At 40.5% G+C, this 26047-nt stretch overlaps 3 protein-coding genes across 4 annotated transcripts; all 3 read right to left on the bottom strand.

The window, feature by feature from the left end:
- Positions 1-111: 111 nt before the first annotated feature.
- LOC104449753 (structural maintenance of chromosomes protein 2-1) lies at positions 112-8163 on the bottom strand. Its single transcript, XM_010064012.3, has 20 exons — positions 7613-8163; positions 6375-7055; positions 6107-6250; positions 5713-6003; positions 5431-5616; positions 5173-5337; positions 5011-5070; positions 4821-4883; positions 4122-4213; positions 3894-3990; positions 3384-3500; positions 3033-3251; positions 2642-2782; positions 2406-2573; positions 2140-2324; positions 1906-1999; positions 1739-1827; positions 1411-1636; positions 1252-1326; positions 112-508 (listed from the first exon to the last, which is right to left on the bottom strand). The coding sequence occupies exons 1-20, from the start codon at positions 7928-7930 to the stop codon at positions 389-391; spliced, it is 3531 nt and encodes a 1176-aa protein (XP_010062314.2). The 5' UTR covers positions 7931-8163; the 3' UTR covers positions 112-388.
- Positions 8164-10419: 2256 nt separating this feature from the next.
- Positions 10420-16426, bottom strand: LOC104449744 (putative nitric oxide synthase). Its single transcript, XM_010063999.3, has 13 exons — positions 15893-16426; positions 15500-15685; positions 15235-15321; positions 15068-15147; positions 14825-14906; positions 14005-14025; positions 13083-13128; positions 12451-12569; positions 12229-12342; positions 12063-12143; positions 11870-11959; positions 11316-11425; positions 10420-11093 (listed from the first exon to the last, which is right to left on the bottom strand). The coding sequence occupies exons 1-13, from the start codon at positions 16316-16318 to the stop codon at positions 10844-10846; spliced, it is 1692 nt and encodes a 563-aa protein (XP_010062301.2). The 5' UTR covers positions 16319-16426; the 3' UTR covers positions 10420-10843.
- A 532-nt stretch (positions 16427-16958) lies between these two features.
- On the bottom strand, positions 16959-23267 carry LOC104449734 (conserved oligomeric Golgi complex subunit 7). Of its 2 annotated transcripts, none has more exons than XM_010063982.3 (10): positions 22800-23267; positions 22199-22288; positions 21966-22085; positions 21723-21824; positions 21317-21597; positions 20604-20749; positions 20107-20305; positions 18537-19218; positions 17981-18313; positions 16959-17497 (listed from the first exon to the last, which is right to left on the bottom strand). In XM_010063982.3, exons 1-10 carry the CDS (start codon positions 23082-23084, stop codon positions 17219-17221), a joined length of 2517 nt encoding a protein of 838 aa, XP_010062284.2. In that variant the 5' UTR covers positions 23085-23267; the 3' UTR covers positions 16959-17218. The 2 variants fall into 2 exon arrangements, with proteins under 2 accessions (XP_010062284.2, XP_010062289.2); XM_010063987.3 differs by having other exon boundaries at positions 22794-22928.
- Positions 23268-26047: the final 2780 nt, after the last annotated feature.

Here is a 26047-nt window from a genome sequence, read left to right as displayed (position 1 = left end):
CATCTGCCCTAAGTTCAGCCACTCAATACCAAGTTCAAATAGATTCACGTAAGCTTTCTTTGACTGACATCTCCATTCCAGAAGATCTAGACTCCAAGGCGAACATAACAATTTTTTGTAAATATCGCCCCGATGTTGAAGATAAAGGCAATATGGTTTACTAACTCTTGATCACCGAGGGTTGGGGAAAAGGACGTTTTAAACTACATTAAAGTCATCTGTGTCAAAGAAACATTGACTCAGCTCATGATTCCGGGTGTTACTGTTAGACAAAAGGACACTTTCAAGTTGAAATATCCCGTTGATCGAATGCTATAATTTACTGACTGTTAACTTGTGTCGTGACAACATACAATTCTGCGGCTTGCTACTTCCGTGAGAATTGAGATCACTTGCTCTGCTTGGATGCAACCGTGCGCTGGACAGTGGAAACACCGTCGACAAACTTTGTACGGAAAAGAACGTTAGCATTATTGAACATCCCTTCCTTCAAAGAAACAACGATAAACTGCAATATAGAAACACCAAAATCAAGACAGGTTGCAGAGATTAGAGTAAACAGCGATGGCAATGAAATCTGCTGCAATAGGAGCTGCATTAATTGTCAAAAGTACATTATGCTCTGTGAACAAGTTTTCTTTCTATTTATTTGTCTTACTGGACAGAAGGCTTCTTTGCAGAGCCCATGTAGTGGACCTGATTCGAGAGAAAGAGGCCTGATTTTTATATATAAACACTATTAACAATGCCATACAATTCTGCAAAGTGTTCTGTTGTTTTCACGCTTGATCCAAAACTCAGTTCCTATTGACAATCGGTTCCTATTGGCAATCTAAACTTTTTGTCTGTAATCTCCATTATTCCCTCTGAATTATTTACCATATCAAAATAATACAGGTGGCCCGAGTTCAATCATTGATCTTGACAAACAAATTTAATATGCACGCCTCGCACCCCTTCCTACGACAAAATCTGAATCTACCAGCAAATACTTAAGTTTCACTTAGAGGAGTAATGGCATAGTAAGTGAAACCTGTGGTGTTATGCTATAAATATCAACGCTTGTGGCTATTTTCATGTATAATAAATGCAGATAAAATTTGTCAATGCGATTCTCTTCAGATTTTCACCAAGACACCAGACTGAACCTGCAATTCCCCATATCATCTAAGCCACCTATAATGAGCATTCAGGTTATCCTCATGATTCTCATGCACAGTATGCATGTCTTTCACCAAGAAGTTTATGTACCTGGGAATGAGGAAAGTGAGTTTTAATCATCCTTCCTATGTTCTGCGTGTGACTTAAATCAAGTGCCGCATCAACCTGTCAGGTATCATCATTTGCCGATCATCAACAGAAAAAGAGACCTAATGCATATGAATCGCATCTTCTAACAAAAAACCATACCTCATCTAGTATATACAACGGAGCTGGTTTGAAGAGAAGCAGTGCAAGGATTAGAGAAAGAGCGAGTAAAGATCGCTGCCCTCCACTCAGTTCCGATAGTGACTGCTTCCAGACACCTCCAAATGCAACACGAACCTCAAGCCCATCTAAGAAGTTGCATCCTTCTGGAGGCTCAAGTTTTGCTGATGTGCCAGGTAACAGGGTAGAAAATATTGATCCAAAGTCACTGAGAAGGAAATGTTGACAAAAAATCAGGAACATTAAAAGAATTAGATATATCTGAAACAAAAAACTATGGAAAGCACACAAGTAGCATGAAAGAACTTACTTGTTAACCTTAACCCAAGTAACTTTTAGTGTTTCCTTCTTCTTCTCATCTAGTTCTTCAATAACCTTCTTTATCTTTGATTTATCATTCTGCCAAGGCCAGCTACAACATATTAGAGTAAGAAGTCCAAAACAGAAGCCTAATCTGGCAGATAGAAAGCAACTGACCTCAATAATGTTCTTCTTGGACATCAACCCATTATATTCATCTTCTGCTTTCTCAAACATTGCCATAACTTTCTTGTTTACTCTTTTCTCAAGCCTTCAGCAACCGAAAGATGCATATGCAATCAATTTTTGAACTCATAGCATATGAGAAAAACTTACGTTTCTAATAAAGAAAAGAAACACAATTGCAAATAATAGAAAAGCTTGATTAAGAGTACAAAGTGAATAACTCACCCAGACTGTTCAGCTTGTAATTTTTCCAGTTCCTCGCTTGCTTTGTATGGATCACGAGAAGCAAAATCATAATCAGTTCCACTTCTTCCAAAAAGCTGCCTCTCAGAAGCAATCCAGGCGTGCTTCTCAATCATTTTTTCCACCTTCAAAGAACAATCTTTCTGTTCTGTTTCCATACGTTTTACCTGATAAAGAGAGTGAAAGACAAACTCTTTAGTATCCACAATGGTTGATTTTTAGTCCAAGAGAAGCCATTTGCAGTTTACCTCATTTTCCATCTTCTTCTTCTCAAGATTTGTCTCACTAAGTGCAGCTTGAAGCTTTTGCTGCTCCTTAACAAAGCAACTTATCTGAGTATCGCATTCCTTCAGCTTCTGTCGGATTTGATTGAGCTCTGCCTGGGCCTGTTCATGAGTCTTCCTTATAGAAGCAACCTGCAGAAGAAGATATAAGTTGCCATTCTAAACAGCTATAGAATTTCCAGAAAGTATTCTTTTGTTACCTTGGATTTCTGTTCCTCTACATCAGAAGCTATAGCATTGATTTGACTTTGTAAAGAAGCTAGTTCACCTTCCAAAGAAGCAATTTCCTGTACGACTGCTTCCATTTTCATGATGAGCCTCTCCTTTTCATTTTCATGCCCCTATTAACAGGCATGGTCAAAGAGGAAGCATTCAATCCCCAAACTAGGAGGAACAAGAAGAGTCCATATTATTGATCAAAATGTTGATAGCTTCATTGTCGCATTATCTCATCCAATTAACACTGCAATTGCATACAAAATCCTATGCAATCTAGAAACAATCAATAATAGAATACCGAGCCATCACAGGTAAGCTCATGCCTGGAATTTCATGAATCCATAGTGTGAGGGTCAAAAGAATCTAGCCCACCTTTAAATCCTTTGACACCAGTTGCATCTGGGTTTTTATTGCTTTGATACTATTTTGCAAGTCCTTGAGTCTGCCTTCCCGATTATTTGAATGCTCTTTAATAGATTTCTCAAGCGATGACACTGTAGCAACACAGTCCTCATACAAAATTTGCTTTTCTTTGGCTGCAGACTTTGATTCTTCAAGGTCCTGCTCAATCTTCTTCACTAATTCACCAAGCTACAATGCTCATAAGAATCACAGTTTACAACATTAGAAATATAGGTTTCATCCTTCCTTTGCTTTGATCGGAAATATAGGTTTCGTATTACAAATAACAATATTATTTCCACGGAAAGCAGAGGAAAGAACCTTATGATGCTGATTCTGCTCAGCCCTGCTCTTAAATAAAGAAAGGTCATAGGACTTCAGCTCTAACTGTGATTTGAGATCCAGGAACTTCTTTTGAAGGGGCGACAGCTCAGCAATCTGTGGTTAATGTTAGATAATGAGAAAAGCTAAAATGTGCAACCATCAGATAATTGGGTTATAAGCACAGCTAAAAGCCATGGAAAGAAGAAAGCAGAATGGTACGTATTGAATCATCAATACAATATCTGCTCCCATAAAATAGTGATATCTAATTGAAATTCCATTATTACTGCAGATTTTATGACATTTCTCACATTTTTACTGGATTTCCCCAGTTCAAGGACAAGTTGGACCATTATGAGGTTTCAGAATCCCAAAAAATAATCTCTTCCAATTATTCAAACATCAGTTTTGCCCTAACATTACAAACCCTTAACAATTAAAAATGTTACACATAGTAATTGTCTGCTATCTTTATGTAGAAATGCAAAAGAGGTATGCAATGTCTACCTTGGCTTCAATTGCCGATAGTCTATTCTGATGTATAGCAAGTTTTGACTCGGCCTCTGCCAAATCACGAAGTTGCCTCAACAGGTCACCTCCACCCCTGCACCATGCAATGATATTTAGCATGCAGCAGCTCTCTTCCAAAAAGAATAACACCGCATGTTTGACCATTGTAACAGAAACAGCATCCATGCACAATAAATAACGAAAAAAAGGAGACGAGGAAGTTACTTGCGGCTTCCACCGGTTAAAAGACCGCTTGGCTGAAATATATCACCTTCAAGAGTGACACTTGGAGTATGAATCTCCCTATGGAAAGCGACCTGTGAAGCACGCAACATGTAAAGATCATATTCTGAATATCCTACAATAGACAACATTAACAGTATTACCAATGACAATTGTCACATCGTAAAATGTTTCAGGAATTACATCAGGCTAAGAACCTAAACCAATGTTTCTTGCAGGGAAGTACAGTTTACTGACTACCAAGTAAAGAAGAGGAAACTCTACCAGGACAACATTCTCATAGTTCACTTATGCCTATTCAGGTAGGATATGTGATGCTGTATCACAGACTAATGAGCACCTCAAGTCACTTACACTTAAAGCAAAGCCCAATAAAGGAAAAGTCAAAAATGAATTTAAGGCACCAGCTTTCTATATTCATTAGAGTTAGCAGTCATATATTTGATGAACAAATTGGGGGTCCATTTTATGAAACCACAGAAAAACTAACAACGCCTAAATTATATCTCTTCTACTTGAACCATGGTCAGAATACATCTAGAAAACATATTTGAAAGGAATGATGCCTGCCTTCACACATTATGTTCTAGAAACTTACACAAAAGGACAATGACAACTCAATGAGGCTTCAAAAAATAATCAAGTTCATTGTGCCTTACAAATTGGGTTGCCATAATATACCTCTTTTGCAGCATCCATTGTTTTGCATACAAAACTTGATCCAAAAACATATTCCATTGCGCTCTGCAATAAAAATCAACGACCTTAAGGCAACTGATGAATTGCCATAAATAAAACCCTCTTGATAACAATTGACAGATCAAACTCATTAAAGAAATTGACAGTCTATAACAAGCATGTGCATAAGCACCTTCAATTCCTTGTCATAATCAACTAATGAAAGTGCCAGTTCTGCATTCTCCTTGCCAACCTGAAAATGCAGAATTTATCTTTGTTAATGACCTAAAGACATACATAAATACCTTGACAGATAAGCTTGTACTGCATAAGTTATCTTCAAACAGTGACTGACCACTCTGGCAGCAGCATGCCGAACACTAGGAGACACCACATTGGGCTGGATTTTATTTAAAGGTATGAAAGTTACTCTTCTTTGAAGATTTCCATTTTGTAGCAGTTGTTTTCCTGTATTTTCCGTATCAATGACAACATTATACAACTTTCCACCAGCTGCGGCCTGCAAACATTCCAACATGTGAATTTATTTGCACGTTATGTAAATGTGGGAACTTCAGAAAAAGACACCACTATACTATTATACAGTTCCCACCTCTAAGGCAGTCATTGTTGAGCTATCCTTCACTTTGAATAGTCTTGAAACCACACCTTTCACTTTTGATCGATCGAAATTCTTGTTGGGATCGCGATAAGTAAAATTAACATTTGCTAACTGTGCTGAAAGAATCCGTATGTCTTCTTTCAACTTTTGCACCATCTCCAACTCTAGCGCACGATCCTGGAAGTCATTGACAGTCAAAAGAAGAAATGGAGGAGACACATTTCAAGATGATGTTGAAGGAAAACACAGAACTAGTAAGAAGAATTCACAGACCTTTTGAAGAGCTTCCATCTCCCCCTCCTTAAAAGGAACAGATTCTAATGCTTTTTGAACATTTTCAACATCTCTTATTCTACTATTAAGTTCATTCTCTACAGCAACAGCTTCCTCATGCATTGACAACAGTTGCTTCCTTTTCTCCTTCAGCTCTCTTTCCCAATGGGCTATCTTTGTTTTCAACTGCTTCAGTTCTGTATCAGCCCTTCCAACTGCTATTTTAGCATCACCTAGCTGGTCCTCAAGGCACTTTTCCTCATTTCCACTGCTCTTTCCAGCAAGGATGCCCTATTCATGGTAATTACACTTGGTAAATCATAATTTATGACTGCAGAGAGTGGACATCCACATGCATGTAGGCATCCAAATATAAAAATTACCAACTAATTACCTGGTAATCACTTTCTTTCTCATTCAAAGTCTTCAAGAGTTCCTCGTATTTGCTCCTAAGACCTACTGTCCCTTCTTCAGCTCTTTTGACAGCAGAGGCACTCTCTTCCACAGAACGCTTTAGATCTTCTATGTTGCTAAGAATCTAGTACATCAGGAAGTAAATTGTAAAGATCACAAAAGGAAAAAAATCCACCCGCCAATAATATGAGAAAAAGCTCATTTTTGCAAGTAGAAAAAACAAAGACTATGCATCAGCAACCATATACCTTATCAGAATTCTTTTTCTCAGTCTCAAGGTTGTCATTTTTGTTATTAAGAATGGACACTTCCCTCACGAGATCTCGAGCAAGAGCATCTACTTTGTCAGACAACGTCTTTACCTCCCCACCCATACTGGCTTCCTTCTGTGCAGTTAAATCAGAAATCTTCTTCTCCAATTCTTGTGCTTCTGCTTGCGTCTTCACTTTATTTTCGTCTAGCTCAGAGATTTTGGCCTGTATCTGTTCCACACCAGAGACCGCATTTTCCTTTATCTTCTCAGCTTGAACATAATCATAAGCGATGCAGAACCTTTTAAGTCGATCTAACTCTGCATTCCCGTTTGCCCATTGCATGTACTGCATACGTTCTTTCCTCAACTTCTCCAAGGCAGGCAAAATTTCTTGGTCAAGAAGCTTATTTATCTCATCAACCTTGATCTGCTTCTTCTCCAGCGTTTTTAATGCAGCCTCCTTCTTAGTCTCATACATTCTTGTACCTGCTGCCTCCTCAAGCATGGACAAAATCTCAGGAGGCTTCATATTTAGTACCTTAGTGATGCGCCCTTGCATGATGAGGAAGTGTGGGTTGTTGACATTGAGCTGTACCGAGTGAAAGAGGTTCTGGACCTGACTAGGTTGGGCAAGCTTTCCATTTATCAAATACTTATTCCTTCCGCCGACAACAATCTGCAGAACAGGATAACTTATACGCTCAAACATCCTATAGATACTCACTCATCTTAATTATATGTAGAGGATGGGGCACACTTCAATATCAAATTTCTGAAAGATTGTCAATAAAAGCATGGGTCAGCATGATGTGATTGACTGATGCTTTTATTTTGTTTTCTTGATCAAAATAGCTCACTCCAAATTGAAAGAACAACCAGATAATAGAGAAAACAAGACTTAACACCATCAAATTCGCTACCCACACAAGACTTAACACCATCAAATTCGGCTCTAAACTACCCACACAAGACCTAACACCATCAAATTCACCTCTAAACTACCCACTGCAACTCACAGTCTAGTTTTCCTCCATTTTGAGACAATGGCTCAAGTCTTCAGCTAAACCTCTGGTAGCCCAGTTTCAATGTAACAAGGCATCCCATTCCTGAATTTCATCTACAAACAGTCTTATACACTGCATAATTATGTGAAAGCCACTGCCAATCCGCCTAAGGCAAGGAGTAGTAAGCGCTTTCTGAACAAAAAAGCGAATTTCCACGACCACCACGCACCTGCCTCGTCACAGTCATCTCGGAGTGGTCCTCGTATCCCAGCGGGCTCCGGCTCCGGTCCGAATTATCGAACACGATGGAGACGGTGGCTTTCGTAATCCCGGCCTGGCCTTGCTTGTAGACGAGCTCCTGCAGGTTCGCGGCCCGGACCTGCTGCAGGTTGGTGATGCCCAGCACGAAGCAGATGGAGTCGAGGATGTTGGACTTGCCGGAGCCGTTGAGGCCGGTGATGGCGTTGAAGAAGGGGTCGAACCCCGGGACGATGGTCCGGGTGGCGTAGGATTTGAAGCCCTCCAGGCAGATCTCCTTGATGTGCATCGCGCTCGATTTGATTCGATTCGATTCTACGGGGAAGAAAGGAACAGAACGAAAGCCCTTACGGCCGGGAACGATCGGAACGAGAGGGACAACGGAAGAGCGATTTCGGAAGGATTGATCGGATTTTTCCCACCGGGATTTGAGGAGGTCGGAGAGAATCGGAGGAACTCCGGGGAGATTGCGAGAGGAGAACGGGGAGCGGCAAAAGGGCGGGAAGTTGCCACCCCTTTTGGCGTTTTGAGTCTTTTTGAAAGGGGGCGGAGCGGGCTGTCTACGTGTCTTTCTTCTTCTATTTTATTTAATTTTTTTTTCCGTTGGGGGCGGGAATATTGCCAATACGCCCTCGGAATGGACGGAACTTCTGAATTTGTGCCTTAAATTTAAGTCTGTCTTAATTTAACCCCTGAATCAATTAAAGTTGCTTTCAATATAGCCCAATCTAATGCTACTACTTCAAACCTTTTTCTTTTTTGTGTTTTTGCTGCGGTTGAACAGATATTTTCAAGTTCGGGGAAGATATGGACTAGAATCCAATGCCTTTGATTTAACCGGGGAAAAGTGTTAAAAAAGTCATAAATCTTTTGTATTTGTACTAATTTAATCCTAAATATTTTTACTTTGTACCAATTCAGTCCTTTTTAGCTAATTTTGGGTAAATTTTGGTGACTAAACGCCAGCCGACTGACGTGGCATGATCGACACTGACGTAGATATTTTTTTATGATATTTCAATATTATTGAATTTTTTTTTCTTTTTCCTTTTCCTTCTCCTCCTTCTTCCTCCAACCAGTCACCGAACCTCGGCAATCGACCAGAGGCAACGAGCGATGAGATTAATGTCGACCTCGCCGGCCACTAGCAAAGCTCTACCGCAAGGCTTGCCCTTGTTGGATCTCGCGAGGTTGAGCCTCGATAGCCCAATGTGAGGCCACCCTCACGACCTAAGCTACCTCTAACTGGCCTTGCGCCAAGATCCAACAAGGGCGAGCCTCACCAATGGCTAACAAGGTCAACTAGCCTTGCCCATGGCGAGCGAGGCTTGACCCTCACTAGCTTGACGTGAGGCCACCCTCGCACCCATTGGTAAGGGCTCAAGCCTCGTCAGCCATTACCTCTAGCCGATCATCGGGAGGAAGGAAGAGGAGAAGAAAAAAAGAGAAAAAAAAATCTAAAATATTAAAATATTAAAATATTATTAAAAGTTGCCAACGTCAACTCTAATTGTGCAACCACTAGGATTTGCCCCAGTGGCCTTTCTTCCAACATGGAAGGGGAGGTGGGGGTTCGAATCCCCCACCTTCTTAGGAGGGTTGGGGGTGGAGACAAATTAGTTTCAAAAGTGGATTTTGACTCTCACGCCAAAGGCAGGGCAAAAGTCTGAGAGTGAGAGTTAGCATAAAATTATAGTAGGGCCGACCAAAAAAAGAAAAACTCCAATCATGCTACATCAATCAACCGGTGCCCAGTCAACAAAATCTAGCCAAAATTAACCGAAATAATTGAATTGACACCAAGTAAAAAAATTTAGAACTAAATTAGCACTAAAAAAAATTTAAAACTAAATTGGTACAAATGCAAAAGGTTTAGAACTTGTTTAGCACTTTTCCCAATTTAATCACTTCATGGTCCAAACACATATGGTGGAATATATTTTGATTTAATTATTTGCATTTGTGGCTCTATCAGATATTTGAGCAACGCTAGTTAAGATTAAATTATCAAACTCAATTTTAGTTCATGCGCCATATGGTTGACCTACAAATGTGAATCGAAATTTGTAAATTAGCATGATAAAAGTGCATTTTCTAATACATCGTCATTTCATGAGTTCCAATTATTATCTCGGGAGGTCTATACATAATGGGGTCATGCAATTATCAAATTATTTAGGACAACAAGAGTAACCTAGCATAAAAGCATTTGATGCAAATTTTATCCATTCACTACATTTTATTCACAATGTTAAAAGCAAACCTATATAAATTACTATGTAAAGCCCTTGATGCTCTCCACAGTGTGATTGAAATTAATCAGACACTATCAGTTGCTAAATAACAGGATTAAAATAAACAGTTTCATTGTTGTTGGCAATAACCTATTTTTCTTCTACCTCGTTTCTCTTGTATTGTATGAAAAGAAATAAGAAGATACGAAACCATTCCAGCTATCTACGACTCAGTGAAACAAATTAACTAATCCACAATGCTCGCTCTTCCGGCATTAGAAGCTCAAGAGAAGATATGCAAGTGAAAATATGCAATCACCACGCATGCTTATTGCCACTGGCTTCCAGAGTAGGGTTTATTTACCTGGCCATTTTCTTGTGCAAGTGATGATTGCATTTTCTTAAGTGAGTCTTATTATAGATTTGGAACACTCCAATTTGGAAACAGCATTAGAAAGCCATCATATAAACCACTTTCGCATGACATAATAAAACTTATTTTTAAGCCCAAGCTCCTAATCTAAGTCCGCGAAGAAGGCGTGTCTGTCGATAAGAATCAAACACTGATTTCAATCAAAAATCAAAATTTGGCATTACATGTCATCTGACATTTATTAGAGGACGCAATTTACTAATTTACACATTGAGGTATGAACTTGCAAAACAAACGATGCACTTCCATATCCGGAGGTATCATAAGAGCTCAGCTTAGGGGAAGGCCTTCCGATTTGTTCACCCCTTTGTCCGTGTGGTATTGAGAGAACCCATGCTGAAAATTCTCCAGCTCCATCACTGAATGTAACATCAACTCTCAGCTTCTCCGCACCACAGCCCAGAAACTCCAAGATACCTACTGTAACCTGAGTCAGCTATCCACGTTGCAAGAATGTGTTCAGGTAAAAAGTTCCCGTTCCATTGGGAATGTGTCTACCATCAATTATGTACAAGTAGTCACAGAAACTCAAGCATCAAAAGTTCCATTTCGGTCTCACTTCCTCTTCCTTCTCCGTCAGTTCTTGGTATTGATACCACTCTGCTCCAGCCTTGCCCACTGGCATAGGAGGTCTAACAAATATCTCGACTGGCCGGGGAACATGGACTAAAAGATGTAGTTCTTTGGGTGTTTCCTGCAAAGCTAACTCAGCATTTGCAAGTGACTTTTTCACCAGTTCAACACGTATCCACCCAAGACCTGATATAGCCACATCACAAGCAGGCCTGACAAGCAAGAAGGTAAATTTCAATATTCCTAAGTTTAAAAACAAAAGCAAAAAATTTCGGTGACTTCTCACTGAGGGATCTCTCTCGCGATAATAGTATCCCGTACTTGCCAAAAAAGATTCTAAAGAAAAAATAGTCATATGTTCGATATAACCATTCTTAGTCCTACACAGGTATTTAGTCCCTGCTTGAGCTCCACTAAATCTAAAGAACACACACCTGTCTATATCTTCGAACTTAATTAGCAACTGACGCTCTATTTCGAGGCCTTTCCAGTCGCGTGCTCTGTCTTTACCAGTTGGAGGAGTCAAGAGTACTCCAACATTTTCCTGCAGTAATCAGTAAAATCATCCTTGTTGAGATTGCACGACATATGAGAAAATTGGTAAATGAATGCCCAAGACAGAGAACAAAAGAATTCTATCATCCAGGACTTCTCTACCAAAACAGTAGTTCCAACTGCTAAAAACAGATTGTCATTTTATCTCAACATACAGCTAAACTCTGCAGCTTGTATGCAACATCAATGAGAAAATTGAATGAACTGCTATAATTCACTACCACAGACTACCATTTACTACAGAACTTTTACAGTCAGTTATGCTGCACTAATTCAACAAAGCATCCCAGACAGACTGCACTACCTCTGCAGTCAGGAAGAAAAACAATTGTAGTGAAGACACAATAGCAACTAAAATAAGTAAAATACCTCCATAATAAATTCAATGAAGAAAGAGAAGGACAACCAGAAGAAAAGTCGCACAAAGAATTACCTGGTAAAAACTGTCTGCTTTGGCAGTGGGTACCATATGAATCTGTAAACCTCTGGGCCCATAAAATGTTAGATTTGTTTCTGGAAGAACCTAAACCGAACAAGACCAGATATGAGCTATATCCAGATATTATTGCATCGAAACAATGGGGGTTGGGGTAAAATCAAATAAGAATAAAGTAGATGGTCAAAACCTTTATAATGTCAATCCTAACGAGGCCTCCCCAAAATACTGAGAACCCATTTAAGCAACTGGGTTCAACACTGCTAGTCACCTGAGATACGTTGGGGAGCAAATCAGACATATAACAACAGATATAGTCTGCTATTACAAATTCAACAAGGAAAAAGAGCATTTACCGGAAATTTTTGACCTCTAAGCCGATTTTGAGGAGCAAGAGCAGGTAGGTCTTCAGCATGAACAATTGCCGCTTGCCTATGGTGGAGATGTACTCCAGGTGTGTCATACAGCTTCTGTGGAAAGAAAATTTTTTAGCAGGGTCTTAGACACAGCCACACATGCATCCATGCATGCAGAGAGAGAGAGAATCTATAGATAGCACACTAACAAATCTTGCATACCGCTCCCCCTGGGAAAGCCTCAATTTGAATTGGCCCTAAGGTTGTTCCAGGGACAGCAGATTCCAGAGGTTTATATCTCGTAGCTGCTGCAGCAATAGGGTCTTTCTCTGCCATCAGCCCTGAAGTAAACATGAATAAACGGGTGGCAGTAAGAGAAGAACAAAGCAAAAAATGAAAAGAAAAAAGAACAAACATAAATATCATGAAAAAGGACTGAATTATAAGTCCATGCACAAAGTATGATGTGCAAAAGGGTATCATATCATTGAAAGACATATCAGGATCCTTACAGGACTGAAAATGCCAGCAACAAAAAAGGACAGCCATCTAGCAGTACAATCCTTGTGTATTATCAGAGGCACCAGCAATACACCTCACATTTTGCAACATCAAATCCTATATCAATTTGCTAAATGTCAAAAGCAATTGTAAATGCAACGGAAAATTGCCATCGAAGCCACCAAAGATTATTATCATCTTTAACAATTGCTAAATGTCAAAAGCAATTGTAAATGCAACGGAAAAATGCCATCGAAGCCACCAAAGATTATTATCATCTTTAACAGTTAAATTACTTTGGAGATGATATATTATTTGGAAGACCTATTCTGATCAGCAGAGAAAGTACTTACTCAGTAAAGCACTGATAAATGCAGATTTACCTACGTTGGCTGAACCCTGTATTAACAACAAAAATTAAACTGCCAAATAAGTACCTCCAAAGACTAGATCTCCTGTTAAAGAAAATTAAAGACCTATGGGCTAAATGTTCATGACATGTCAATTTAGATGGATTGATTTTTCACCCCCAAGTTTTCTTATTGAACTTGAGAGTTGGGTAGGATATCAAAAATCAAGCAACAACATGAACCAAATCACCAAAATAAGAAAAAAATTAAAGCATCATAAAGTTGAGTGTAAATGTTGAAGTTTCCCGTAAAATTTATTTTCGCCACACTTAAAGCCAGGTATAACAATTTTCTCGTCTAGACTCTCGAGATCTGATATCTTTGCAGTTGCTTACATCATTTGGTTTTTTTTCTTCAGACTGCAGATGGCATAATTAACTTTTTATAAGGACTCTTTTTCTTTAACTCCTATTTTCATAGAAGCATAGAATTCTTTCTTGAGTTTTATAGGTATGGTGATCAAAGCCTATATGAACGGATACAAAGAGGTGATCCTTGCTGTAACCATGATGTTGCTTCTAGAGCTTAAGCTTCAAGCACTATTTTTTTCACCATATTACCACCTGGAATGGAAGGTCCACAACCAGTGAAATTGACCCATTACAAAGGGTGTCTCACCTTTCTTGGCGTTCATTCTTAGACTCCTTTGTAACATTCTCAACAGCTATATAGTGAGAAATCAAATTACATTGGAAGCCCACAATAGAATTTTATTGAAATGGCATTGCGTGGGAATTGCTGCTGTCACTAGAGAAAATGTTGTTGACACACATGGTATATTTTCTGTACCTACTAATAGTAAAGACATAGTTATCTGGAAAAATGGTTTCATTACTATGAACTTTGAATCCAGAAATTTACTGACCAGGATGTAAACGTCCCGTCCCTGCAATTGAGAATCAACATAAAGGAGTGAGAATCTATTATACAGATATGCCGTGTTGCATAAGCTTCACTTCGGACATTTGGGTTAAAATAGTAGTCCCTGACAAATAATATCAAGAGATCTAGTATCAAAGGATAAAAATTCCAATAAGAACAATGACTACATCATCCAGAGAAGTGCTTGGTAGAGGTAAATTAGAAGAACAGATTAAGACTTGGCTGTTTTTCCCCAATGTTAATAATGAATTTCAGTTAACCAAGTCATTAGAGTTCATTTAAGTTCAGCTCGAATCTGAATGTCAACGGCATATTTCGAAAGGCAAAGAGAACATTGACCCTGTTATTCTAAAATCTAGCTAATAATATAACTTTGACTATCAAATGCAACAGCCTATCTTAAACACTATACAAGTTTTGAGCCAATTTCCTATGCTCTAGAGAGAGAGAGAGAGAGAGAGAGAGCAAAGAATTGGCATTACTAGGTGGCTGACAGCAGGGTGTAAACAAGAAGCCGATTCAATTTTCAACAAATATTGTTCTTGTAAGCTTAAGGATACTGCAGTGGATTTGGAACTTGAACATATAATGCAATCATGTGAAAGAATCTATGTACTCGAGCCAACCTAGAGGGAAAACTCTTCTCATATGGGCCACATATATAAGGGACTTAATTCCAGGGACACAGTAAATTAGTAAGATTTGGGTGCCAAGTCTATGCCACGTCCAAACCTTAGCAATACTGTCATGCTCTGGATGCATAACCTACTTGAGGGAAAATTCGTTATCAGATAGATAAGCACCTTTTTCTCCCTCTGGATTTCTGAAATGACTCCAGCAATGCCAGTCAATGACTTCGAACTAGTAAGATGGACACTGAGAACGCTGCAAGGCAAAAACACTCATGAGAAAACTATTCACAACAGTGATTTCAGCATACATATTAACAGCACTTAAATTCTCAGAAACTCAACCAAAAAAGTTCGGTTCCATATTGGACTGGCACATCCTCTTTCATGGAAACTAAAGAGTAGCTAAGAACTTACTTGAGCTTTTTCTTTGTAGTAGCTTCAACAACCCAATCGCCAATACAGTTAAGATCAGACCCTTTAGGAAGTAGATCCACCTAGCAGGGTCAAAAACTGTTGACATGAGCAACTTAACTGGATTAATCATGTATAACATTGCAAGAGATAAATTATTGTTTTATTACCTTTGTTACAACCAATATGATGGGATTTGCACCAACAAGATCACGTACACGAGACAGAAAACTGCCATTGAAATCAACAATGTCAACCTGGGGCGATCATCAGAAGAAAAAAATGGAGTTACCCACCCACCAACAATAAGCAATACTTTTGTCTCACTTGATTGGCTCAAGACTGACCAAACAAATCGAGCAGGAAAATCCCAATTGGAACCAGGAATATTTGTGGAGCTCTTGGTTAAATTCTGTGCAAAATGCCAGCACTTACCAATTTGATGATGAGAGCTTTCTCGCGACGCAAGTGAGATAACTTGTCTCTCAGCTCTTCAGCAGTAACAAACTGCTTACCGCCAGAATAACCACCATTTCCACCAACAGCGGTTATCATGTGGCCATGAGACAGGAGCCGGCACCTCCGGCAGAGCACCGTCCTAAGCTGGTGGTGTTTCTTCTTCTGCATAATCATGTACAAGAAGTTCATTCCAACCAAACCAAAAGACCTCGGCGCCCAAGTATGAGCACACTAAAGGCAAGCCGGACAACTCGTCCTATGCTCCGAAAAGCTCAAATACTACTCTCACTTCTCGAGCTGAAATGAACCGGAGAATTCGCTCATGCATTAAACAAAGCGGCTGCGTCCGTACGATTTCGGAGCACGTACCAATTGGTAAGTGTCGGGGTCGACGTAACCCGGAGCATCCATTTCCGAGGTCTGGAGCGGCGCTCCGCAGCCGTAGCAGGAAGCGACTGCGGAGCTAGCCTTCGGGAGCTTCTCCCTCTTCTCCTTCTTCTTCTCCGCGTACTTCGGCTTAACCTCCTCCATCGCGAGCCTCGCGGCCTCGATGGACCGCTGGCGGAGGAGGAAGGTATCGCCGCGGGTCGGGGATGCGGCCCCGGTGCCTTCGGGTTCGGGTCCGGCGAGCTCGAGCGGGGAGACGAGGGGCCTGTGCGGCGGCGTGGATTTGCAGAGGATAGGACGAGGGGGCGACCTGTGAATGGTGAAGGCTCTGGAATGGAGGTTGGTAAGATGGTGAGGGAGAGGGAGAGGGAGAGGAGAGATGAATGCGGAGAGGATTTTGGGCGCCATTGATTGACGAGAGTCGGGAGGTTTCTCTGGGTTCCGCAAAGCGTCAGGGGGGCTTATCGGCAGAAATTAAAAAAGAAAAAGGAAGGGGTTTTAGGCTTTTAGCTTTCTCTTCTAGGACGGGTGTCCAATAAGGACACCATAGCGACCAAGATCTTACCAATAGAGGAAACTTTGCGAACTTTAAGGAAGGATGCTATGCTACCGTGGAAACTCTTGGAATCTTTGGACGTTGTGTTCATTGGATTTTCATTGACTGCTTACAGTAGCTATCCTAATTAGGGGAAAGTGTCATTAATTAAGCGAAAGGAAATCAGGGTTGGATAAGTTGCCCCAAAATTTTGGTAATTCTTCCTTCATTGTGTTCAGCTTATGATATTAGCCCATGGGGTCGAGCTTGGCAATTACGCTTCTCACTTCTCCGAATCGGTACGTATAAAAATCCGCTGTTGCCGGCAAATTGGCTCAGGGATTCAAACCCGTTTTAGTGGGCACGGCAATGCTAGAAATTTGGTGCACAATAGCAAGAACTGTCAAACAACCCTTAAGAGCGCAATTCATCCAACCAAGACTGCGGACAGTGAAGACAACGCGGGTAACGAATGAAAATAGCTTTAAGAAGGAAAACTAAAGAATTCAGACGGAAAGACTAAAGAGTACCAATTAAGAATTCCAGGCCGCTAATCGTAGAGTTTAGGACTTCCTGTGACTGAATAAGCTGCATTCTAGATACAAATCTCGATGTGTCCTCAGTAATTAAGCAAATCTACTAAGAAATGTTTTGGTTTACAGCAAGGTCTTCGTATGAAAAACAAAATTGAAAAGGAAGACGGAAATCTTAGCTGCAGACTGTAACCCTGTTATACAAATGCCGCACTTCTGTATCAAAAATTTATTTTCAAACTAGTCCAAACTCACGCGCCGCATTTTACATACAAGATTTGCTGTTGGAAGATCTAGCTGGTTTGCTGCATCCGATTTCACAAGGTCTTTCAACTGATCTCTTGGGGTTGAAAAACACGTCTGGAAAGTAGCGAGCACGGCAGGTACTGGCATTGATAAGGCAGAAAGCACATTACTTAAGTACTCGATGTCAACTGACAGCTGTTGAGCTCCACGATCTGTCATATACTGTATTCCTCGCAATTGCTCCATGAAAAGGGCTGTGGCGCCTTCAGCAACCTTCCAACAACAAACAACAAGGGTTCAGAAAGGGTGGATTCATAGCTAACTGTTAGGCTTAGTTATTTCTACTAGGGGACAAATAATGAGAGTATTGGAGAGAAAAGTGAGTCCAAGTCAGGGTTCTCAATAAGAATTACCTAAGTCAGGCCTTTCGATTCCTAGTAAAGAAGCCTGGACAGACTTTTCATTTGCTTTATAACCAAGTGACGACCAAGTTATAGTAAAATGCCGAACCACACTTCAAGTTGCCTAGGATTTATCACCTAAAAAAAGGGAAGCATAAAAAATCTCCTACTTCCTTATTTTGTCACCAATCAAATGGCCTATCTGATGTCCCAACAGGCACTTAGGTATCAATCCCTTGTTAATGTCCAAGACCCAGCTCTTTGTTTTATTTTTATTTTTTTTTCCTTGTTTTATTTAACTAGCCAAGGATTATTCCTATCCAGAATAAAACTGAAAAGACTTTGCAAGAATCACCTTGAACATCCATTCAGTTGCGAAGAACTGCGCTTCATCATTGCTTGCATCACCACTGGAGATGCCCTCTGCAAGTGGCTCCAACTGTTGGGGTAAAGTAAGAAGATATTCGCCAATACTTGTCACATAGGGCTGTGGATACGAACTGAATGTTGGTAGATGAAAAGCACTTGGTTCTTCAACTGAGGACCATACTGGCAGCCGAGACACATCATAGAGCCGTTGTCTCACTTTAGATATAAGAACGTCATAGACAAGTTCATTGACTGTGTCAGCAAATGCCGCAACTCTCTGAGATGCACGTGGAAGTGCATGGAACCGAGGATCTTTCAACTAAAATGAAGAAAATAATTAAATCAGTAAACCCTCTAGAGCGAGACACAAGTTTATAAGGCGAAACCAAAATATAAAAGACATCAAAAGTTGCTACACCAAAAACAAGCAAAAGAGAGCACAGGTTTATGGAAGCAAACGCTAATTGATGGTCTAAAGGTTAAATAGAAAATTTTAGTGGGTGAAGGAAAGAAATGTTAAGCCACAGACTAGGCTTATTTACCTGATCTAAAAGGTTGAAAAGTTTCCGTGCTTTTTCAGGAAAATCAATGAGTCGAATGGCTGCAACATCAAAGGCAGCCCTACCAACCAAAGATCGTTCCTCATTCCCCCCATCATTAACCAAATGTGACTGGTTTTGGTCCAAACTTGAACCAAATACCGCAACAGACAAGCTAGTGCCCAGCCTAGCCAAAGTAGCTCTCAAGGAAGCTTCAAATACAGAAGATCTGCTTGTCAAACAATCTTCTACAGTAAGGATCTGCAAAGCTCCCTGGACAATGGACCACTCCTCCTCATTAGAGCTTGTTTCTACCTTCCTTGCACTTTGAGTTGCCTCTTTTTTGTCCAACCCCGTTTCTTTCTTTAAGCCACCCTCACCAGCAAGATCCACACCGCAGACAGCTCTTAATGATTTCAGTGTCTCTTGCAGAGAAGAAATGTATTGTAACATGATGTCATCAAGTGCAAGAATTAGCTCATCTGCCTCAGAACCACCAGTAAAGCTGATGCACCTTTCTACAGCTGCTTCAAGAACTACAATAACTTGGGGAATGGATTCCTCCATCCTCCTAACTGTCTCACTGAGTTCAACTCCCTGGGCTCCCACACCACGAGTAACAGCTCCTCTTAAATCCACCCCAGATATCTCATTGGTAAGTATAGCACGTTCTAGCTGTCCATATCTGAAATACAACAACATCAAGGTGAAAAATATATATAGCCTAACCAATAAGCAATTCGCTGAAAGAAAAGCTTCATCTGAGAGAGGAGGCATATGTGACGAAACATGAAGAGGCTTGGAATCCTTCTCTTTCTTCAGTTATTGATTTTAATGCATCTTGCATATTGACTCATGATTTGAACAATAATGACCCCAGATGCAAAATATTGGATAGCCTAAATTAAAACAATCATCACTAAACAACATGGACAAAATTCTGACAGCAAGATTAGACTACCAAATATGACCATGTAGAGCTGGCTCCAAAAGTAGAATGATCACTAGATCCATACATTTCACAACTCCCGTCACTAGAGGGGTAAAGTAAGATTTAACATAAGTTAGTCATGGAATACAAAGACAGGAAGTTATTGAGCTATGCAGGTAAATGCAGAGATGAAGCTCATCTTGGAGTGGATGGTGTCGCATTGGGCTGTTCGTTCACTGATGATGATAAAGGATCCTTAAAATCTTAAAGCCACTTGTCATATTCCTTGCACAAGTCAAGGCGTGGCGTGGACAGTGTTATGTGGAAGTTATTCTTCAAAAATGGTGAAAAACTGTCCCCGTACCTTTTAAAACCCTGTTTCTAAGTTTGAAAAGTCGAAAATAAATTCTCAAGTAGAATACTGACATGAGTGATCCTCAACATGAGTTTTACGAAATGACTGCCTAGAAACCATACTTTAGAGCTGAACTCAACTTCTTCTGGTGATTCCATTATATTAGTATTGGTCAAATTCAATACTACAAGGGAATTTCCTAAAACCCATGGTTAAAGCTTCTACACTGCAGATATGTACTCTCAGAAAGTTCACAAAATACAACAGCCTTCAATTCGATTGCTTACTTTTGTTTAAATGTCTCGTAAGGAAGGTAAACTGCCTTCAATGTATCCATCAGTACACGGAGATCCGACTCCGAAAACAGGTGCTGAATATTTCTGGCAAAAATCCCTGTTATATTGTGTAACTCAATCAGGGCCTCAAGATGCTTTGGTTGAATCTTTATAGCCTTCGGCATATCTCCAGACAAAATATCTAACAAACCTGTGGTCAGAAAAAGGATATTTTAAATACAATGAGTAGAAAAAGAACCTGGGGCAGAAATAAAGGAATCAGAATTGTCAGTAGAGAGTAGGTGGGACCATCCATGGGACAGACTGGAAGTTTGAAAGAACAAACCAATGGCCCAAACACTCGAAGTTTTGTACAAGACTAATAAAAAAAGTCTTTTGGAGAGTCATACTTTTCTTTTCTTGTCTGGTCTCAAACTGGACGTATCTTTATCACATAATGAAGACATAGACATGAATAGCTCTGCTGTGAATAAGCACAAAGAGGTTACCCTTGGAGAAAGCTTTTGTCTCAGGGACAACATCTCCAGTTGCAAAGTTGATTCGAGAAACGAAGGTTGCCCCCACGGCTGCCATTGTTTCCATTAGCAGCTTGGGAACGAGGCTCTTGTAATCACCAGGGAAAGCAAGCATACACCTGCACATCAGAGCGAAACTAGTTGCTTAATATCCAAATATTGAAAATTAGTATTTTTTCAGTTGCAATAAACAGAAAAGACTAAACCACCAGTTGACTAGTGACTGGTAGAGCCACTTGGAGTTTTATCTTTCCTTTTTTATTTCAATCCATGCCGCTTTGGAGTATTAACCAGATTATTCGAGATGAAGAACAATCCAACCACACAAATAAGCAACCGACTAGAACAACATGTACTCCACAAGTAATCCTGTTTGAGCCCCAAAGCAGGAGAAAGAGCTATATCGGATACTGTAAGTAAGACTCAATCGAGTAGCAAAAATTTGCCTCACATTCTTGAGCAGAGGAGAGAAGAATCTTACAGGGTAGCCTCCTGTACAAATAAAGTATCTTGGGAGGAAAAAGAAACGGCTTTACTTTGATAATTCATTGTGTAGCAGATATGTTTGCAAAAGATATAGAGTAAATGTTGTGCCACCAGAACAATTTATAGATAACATTTCAGTTCTCCCAAACAGTTCCTAAACAAGGTAATTGTAAAGTATAAATGTTGGATATAAATCATACCACTTCCATTCTTGCTCGAGATAAAGAAGCAATTCATCATAAAAGCTTGGCAACCAGCTGGAGAACGAAACTGTTCGAACATTTTGTTGGAAGTTGGTACTGCTGGACAGCCTTTCTGTCTCATTCTTATCATTTGCCATCTTACTGGCCCTTTGTTTGGAGTCAAAGTCTTCCCAAAGCTTCTTTATGGGCTTCATATGAACTTTTGTGTATTGAAGTTCTAAGGACTTAAATCTCCCAATGCGAATGAGGATACCTCGCAAATCTTGAGCAACCTCGACCTATTAATAAATGTGAGCAAACTCTTTAGGGTAGGTACCTATGTGTATTTAAAACCCAAAGAGTTGCGTGAAGTTGAAGTTATCTAAAACAGCTTGAAAGAAGATTAGTGCATGAGAAATCTGACCTTGCGATTTGACAACGCGTCTGTCAGACGAGGCTGCACCATATTGTCCAGCCTATCTTCTAACACCTCAAGTTGTTTCCTGACATTAGCAAATTCAGCCACCTGAAAAAAACAAATGGAGCCAGGCATGCTATCAACGCGGTTTCAGTTTCCTCTAGATTCAGATCTATTGGCATTGTCAGAAATGGTCCTATCTCTCTCAATCTAAAACTAAAGAATTAACATTGTTGGAAATGATCCTACCTCACCAACAGCAGACAAGCAATGTCTCATGTTGGCCAGAGTGTCTGCAGCTCGAGGTAAATCACCACTGGCAAACACATCCTCGACTGTAGAACTCAACTGAGTTAAACCAGCAGCATCCTGATAATAAAAGGATGAAACGAACAAAAAAAAAAAAAAAAAAAAAAAGTGAGTAACAAAAACAGTAACGTCCCAAGAAAGCTTGCTATTTCAGAATCATCGTACGTCTCTACCTGCAATGTTTCGTATGCAGCTTCCATTCTCTGCTTGACGGTGTCAACTTTAGCAAGTGCAGAAATGGATTCGGCTGAAGATCCTTCTGCCTATGGACCAAAAGCATGGAAAAAGTGTTCAGCCAATTCAGATACTGTTGGAAGTGTTGATGAACAACTATAGATATCAAATATGTGCAAAGGCACTCCGGTTTCATCATAGCAATTGAGATCCTACGAGTCATTGCCATAGCCTGCTAACATTGGCCACCACATAACGCGATTGTATTCATAACAATTTCCGTGATTCATAAAAAGTGAAATCGGAAAACAAACTAAAGAACAAGGAAAATTATGACACGACAGATAAGCAAGGGGATATCAACAAAAATCAGGAGAACAGCAAATTCATGGGGTAATTACTACCCGCTGAAGATAGCAAACAGGCACCATGGAGAACCTTGAATCCATAAATTCACTTACTTTCTTTCCGATAATTCTCGAATTCTAAATGGAATATAGTTGACTCGCTGTATCGATATTAGTTTTCAACTGCCTAGCAAAGGAACTGCATTGCACTCGAACGGATAAAGGAAGAGGAGGGAGAAACGCTGACCTATACCTTCTTGAGCTTCTGGAGGATCCCGGAGACGGAGTGGCGGAGCGAGACGGCGTCGTCGCGGAGGCGGACGATGTCGCGGGTGGCACGGGGGACGCGGAGGAGGGCGGCGGCGCTCTGCTCCTCGAGCGACGCCGCGATCTCCTCCAACGTCATCTGGAGCTTCATCTCCAGATCCACCAGGTGCTTCTCCAGCGAGTCCTGCGGGTGCCGCGCCTGGCACGCCGAGTTGATCCATCGCTTCGGATCGAACTTCTCGTCCGAGAAGGGGCCGAGATCCAGCATCATCTCGGCGGCGCGCCGATGCGAGCGGCGAGCGCGACTGCTTCGATTTCTGGAGCTCGGATCAAGAGGACGACGACAGTGGAGCTCCTGATCTGAGGGATTTTCTTCTGTGATTTAACGGGATTGCTGGTAATTGAAGAGGCTCGTTGTTCTCGCAGCAAGCGAACTGACATTTTTGGGGGTCATGTCCAACCAATCTAGTCCTCTGTTGAGAAATTTTTACAATTGCATCCTTACACATTTCTATGCAAATTAGATTATGTAAATTATGGTACGTTTGATAATGATTTTTATTCCCGAAAATCATTTTTATCATAAATAGTTTTTTCTTCTATTATCGAGATCAATTTATGAGCAAAGGAATACATTTAAGAATCAAAAAATTTATATCCTAAATATAAATAAGTTTAGTAGAATTTTTAAATTTTTTATTTCTTTTAATTTTTTAATATTTTTATTGTATTTTTCTCTTTTTTTTTTCTCTTCTTCTTCCTCCTTTTTTGTAGCCGGTCACTAGACATGATAACGAGGTCTGGAGAGTTCGTCGAAGTCTCGCTAAGTCAAGGTGAGGTACTACGAGCTCGTCGAAGGCTCACCTGGCCAAGGCAAGCCTCTGCCTCGCTAGATTTGGGTGAGACTCGACCTCGCTCGAGCGGCACGAAGCCAAGCCTCGTGTCACCTAGCCATGGTGAGGCTCGAGCCGATAAGTCTCACCAAGGGCCGGCAACCGATCAAAAGGAATAAGAAGAAAGGGGAAGAGAAGAAGAGAAAAGATACTAAAAGAAAAAAAAAAATTTATTTTAGGAATTGTTTCCGAGACCAGGTATAAGCCCTTATCCTTATCCATCGCAAAATGCCTTTGATCCTACTAGCTCACGTCGGATTTAAATGGATACACGAGTTGTCAGACATATGATCAAATCTAAATCACAAGCCGACTATTGATTTTTCGGTAAATGACGCAAGCCAATAGAATTGATAGTTGAGGTCCTTATTTTTTTCCCAATTTTATTATTGATTTTAAGATATTTATAATTTTACACTTAACTTTATCCTGTTATTTCAATTCTAATCTGGATTGATTTTTAATGTAATCAATTTCAGTTTGATCGGTCATGCTTTTTAACTTTTCAATCAAATGGTGTAATTCTATGAAAGCATGGTAGCCACGAGGGACCATAGACTCGTCCTAAATAATCCCTAATCAAGATAGAATTGACGTACAACATAAGTTACAAACTCTACATCAACTTTAAGGCACTATCATTAGTCATGATGGTGAATGCAGACTTACCGATTTTTCTTTTTTTTTTTGGGTCAGATGCAGACTTACCGATAGGACGCCGGCGAGACCGACGAAGGGCTCCGCCAGAAATTCGCTCGACATGCAATTGCGATTTACCTTGCAACAATCCGCCTGAAATTGGCTCGACATGCATGTCAAGTAGAGTTGGGCTAACGACCAAAAACAAAGTAGAGTTGGACTAAGTCAGTTCGTGCTGGGCCCGTGAAACCTTTGGGTGGATTAGGCCCATCTGGCGAAGCTTAACATTGTGGTCCTAAGTGCAACCAGGTTTGTTTTCGTGGAAATATGTGAAACCCTGGTTAGGGAAATGATTTTGGGTTAGTGAGGGGTTCGGTTACCCTTGGATATCGTGTTGCGTTTGGCTAGGGGTCCTCAGTGGTTCCAATTCAACGCATTTGCTAAAACGCAAATACCTTTTGAACGAGGGTTTTCCCGAAACGCAAATATCGCTTTGGAAAATTTCAGACAGATACAACTTTGGCCAAAATACCATTTGGTAAAATTTGCATTTGTAAAGGACTTTTATTAAATTAAAAAAACAAAAAACATTTGTCTTATTTTTTTTGTGTTCGCCACCTGGACCACGGATGGTTTGATCTCGCCGCCTGGGTCGCGCAACCCAGCGACGGCCGCTTGGATCGCGCGAACCCAGGTGATGACTGGTCGCCGACCCCGGCGGCCGTCGCCGGGTCGCGCGACTCGCGCGGCCGCCCGGTCGCGCGATTCAGTGACATGCTCGCTGGGTTCAAGCGCGACCAGCGCGCGCCCGAGGTCCAATGCCGATTGCCGCCGGGTCCTGGGACCCTTGGCTCAGCTTGTCGGCGCTCCGATCGGCTTCTCTTCGGTGAAGATGAACAATAGAAGTCAGCATTCCGAAATGCAACTTCCCAATGGACCTCTCCCCCTCCATTCCCTAAAGCACCTTCAAGCCTCTTGGAGATGCACCGCATCTCCCCAAAGTTCCCAAAATATCAACCAAACACCACCCGCTTGCCTAAACCCCTTTAGAGGCCAAAAGCCCCTTCTAAATGCCGAACCAAACGGCCTCAATACAGGGATTGGATCGGATCGAACCGAAATGGTTGTTTTTAGGTGGTTACCAAAAAAATTGGTCTGATTCCTAGTTTTAAATCTTTAGGACTGAAAATAATTGGTCTAGTTCCTACAGACTAGACCGAACAGCAAAATTGGCTCACGTATATTTTTTTTTATTAAGAGCAAAAAGTACACAGATTATTTGTAGGAATCTTTTTTTTTTACTATTAGTTTCCTTGTAATTAGTAATTTATCCCAACACTATATTTAGGAACTTCCGAGAAAGATAAAAACTCAAGAACAAAATTAATGATGTTGGTTCTAGTGTAGACAAGGTTGATTTATGATTTCACTTATTAGGAGTCAATCTTGTTTGATTTGATTTTCTATTCCAAGGCGAAAACTAACCATCCCTAAAAGCAATCATCTCTCTACTTAGCCAATGTGTTGTTTGATGAACCAAAACAAAAGAAGTCAATTATATTTATCACATCGTGTTTGGCCTGGGCAAGTCATTAAATTGTCATCATCTAAGTTTCATCCACATCCCTAGACGTTGAACACACAGGGAAAGAGAAAGATATGGAAGGAATCAAGGAGTGCAAGATGTGCAGGTACTAATATA

This window comes from Eucalyptus grandis, chromosome 1 (assembly GCF_016545825.1).
Source record: "Eucalyptus grandis isolate ANBG69807.140 chromosome 1, ASM1654582v1, whole genome shotgun sequence".
Taxonomy (NCBI): Eukaryota; Viridiplantae; Streptophyta; class Magnoliopsida; order Myrtales; family Myrtaceae; genus Eucalyptus; species Eucalyptus grandis.
Note: the sequence above shows the minus strand (reverse complement) of the source record. Positions and strands in the feature narration are given on the sequence as shown.

Excerpts from the sequence above, each read along its gene's own strand:
- LOC104449753 (XM_010064012.3), bottom strand. The coding sequence starts at position 7,930 with ATGCACATCAAGGAGATCTGCCTGGAGGGCTTCAAATCCTACGCCACC. Across the intron at positions 6,251-6,374 it reads AGAAAAAGAATTCTGATAAG|ATTCTTAGCAACATAGAAGA; the intron begins GTATATGGTTGC and ends CTGATGTACTAG. Across the intron at positions 2,783-3,032 it reads TGGTGTCAAAGGATTTAAAG|GGGCATGAAAATGAAAAGGA; the intron begins GTGGGCTAGATT and ends GCCTGTTAATAG.
- LOC104449734 (XM_010063982.3), bottom strand. The coding sequence starts at position 23,084 with ATGATGCTGGATCTCGGCCCCTTCTCGGACGAGAAGTTCGATCCGAAG. Across the intron at positions 19,219-20,106 it reads TACGAGACATTTAAACAAAA|ATATGGACAGCTAGAACGTG; the intron begins GTAAGCAATCGA and ends GTTGTATTTCAG. Across the intron at positions 18,314-18,536 it reads TTTTCAACCTTTTAGATCAG|TTGAAAGATCCTCGGTTCCA; the intron begins GTAAATAAGCCT and ends TCTTCATTTTAG.
- LOC104449744 (XM_010063999.3), bottom strand. The coding sequence starts at position 16,318 with ATGGCGCCCAAAATCCTCTCCGCATTCATCTCTCCTCTCCCTCTCCCT. Across the intron at positions 15,686-15,892 it reads ACCCCGACACTTACCAATTG|AAGAAGAAACACCACCAGCT; the intron begins GTACGTGCTCCG and ends ATGATTATGCAG. Across the intron at positions 14,907-15,067 it reads ACTACAAAGAAAAAGCTCAA|CGTTCTCAGTGTCCATCTTA; the intron begins GTAAGTTCTTAG and ends TTTGCCTTGCAG.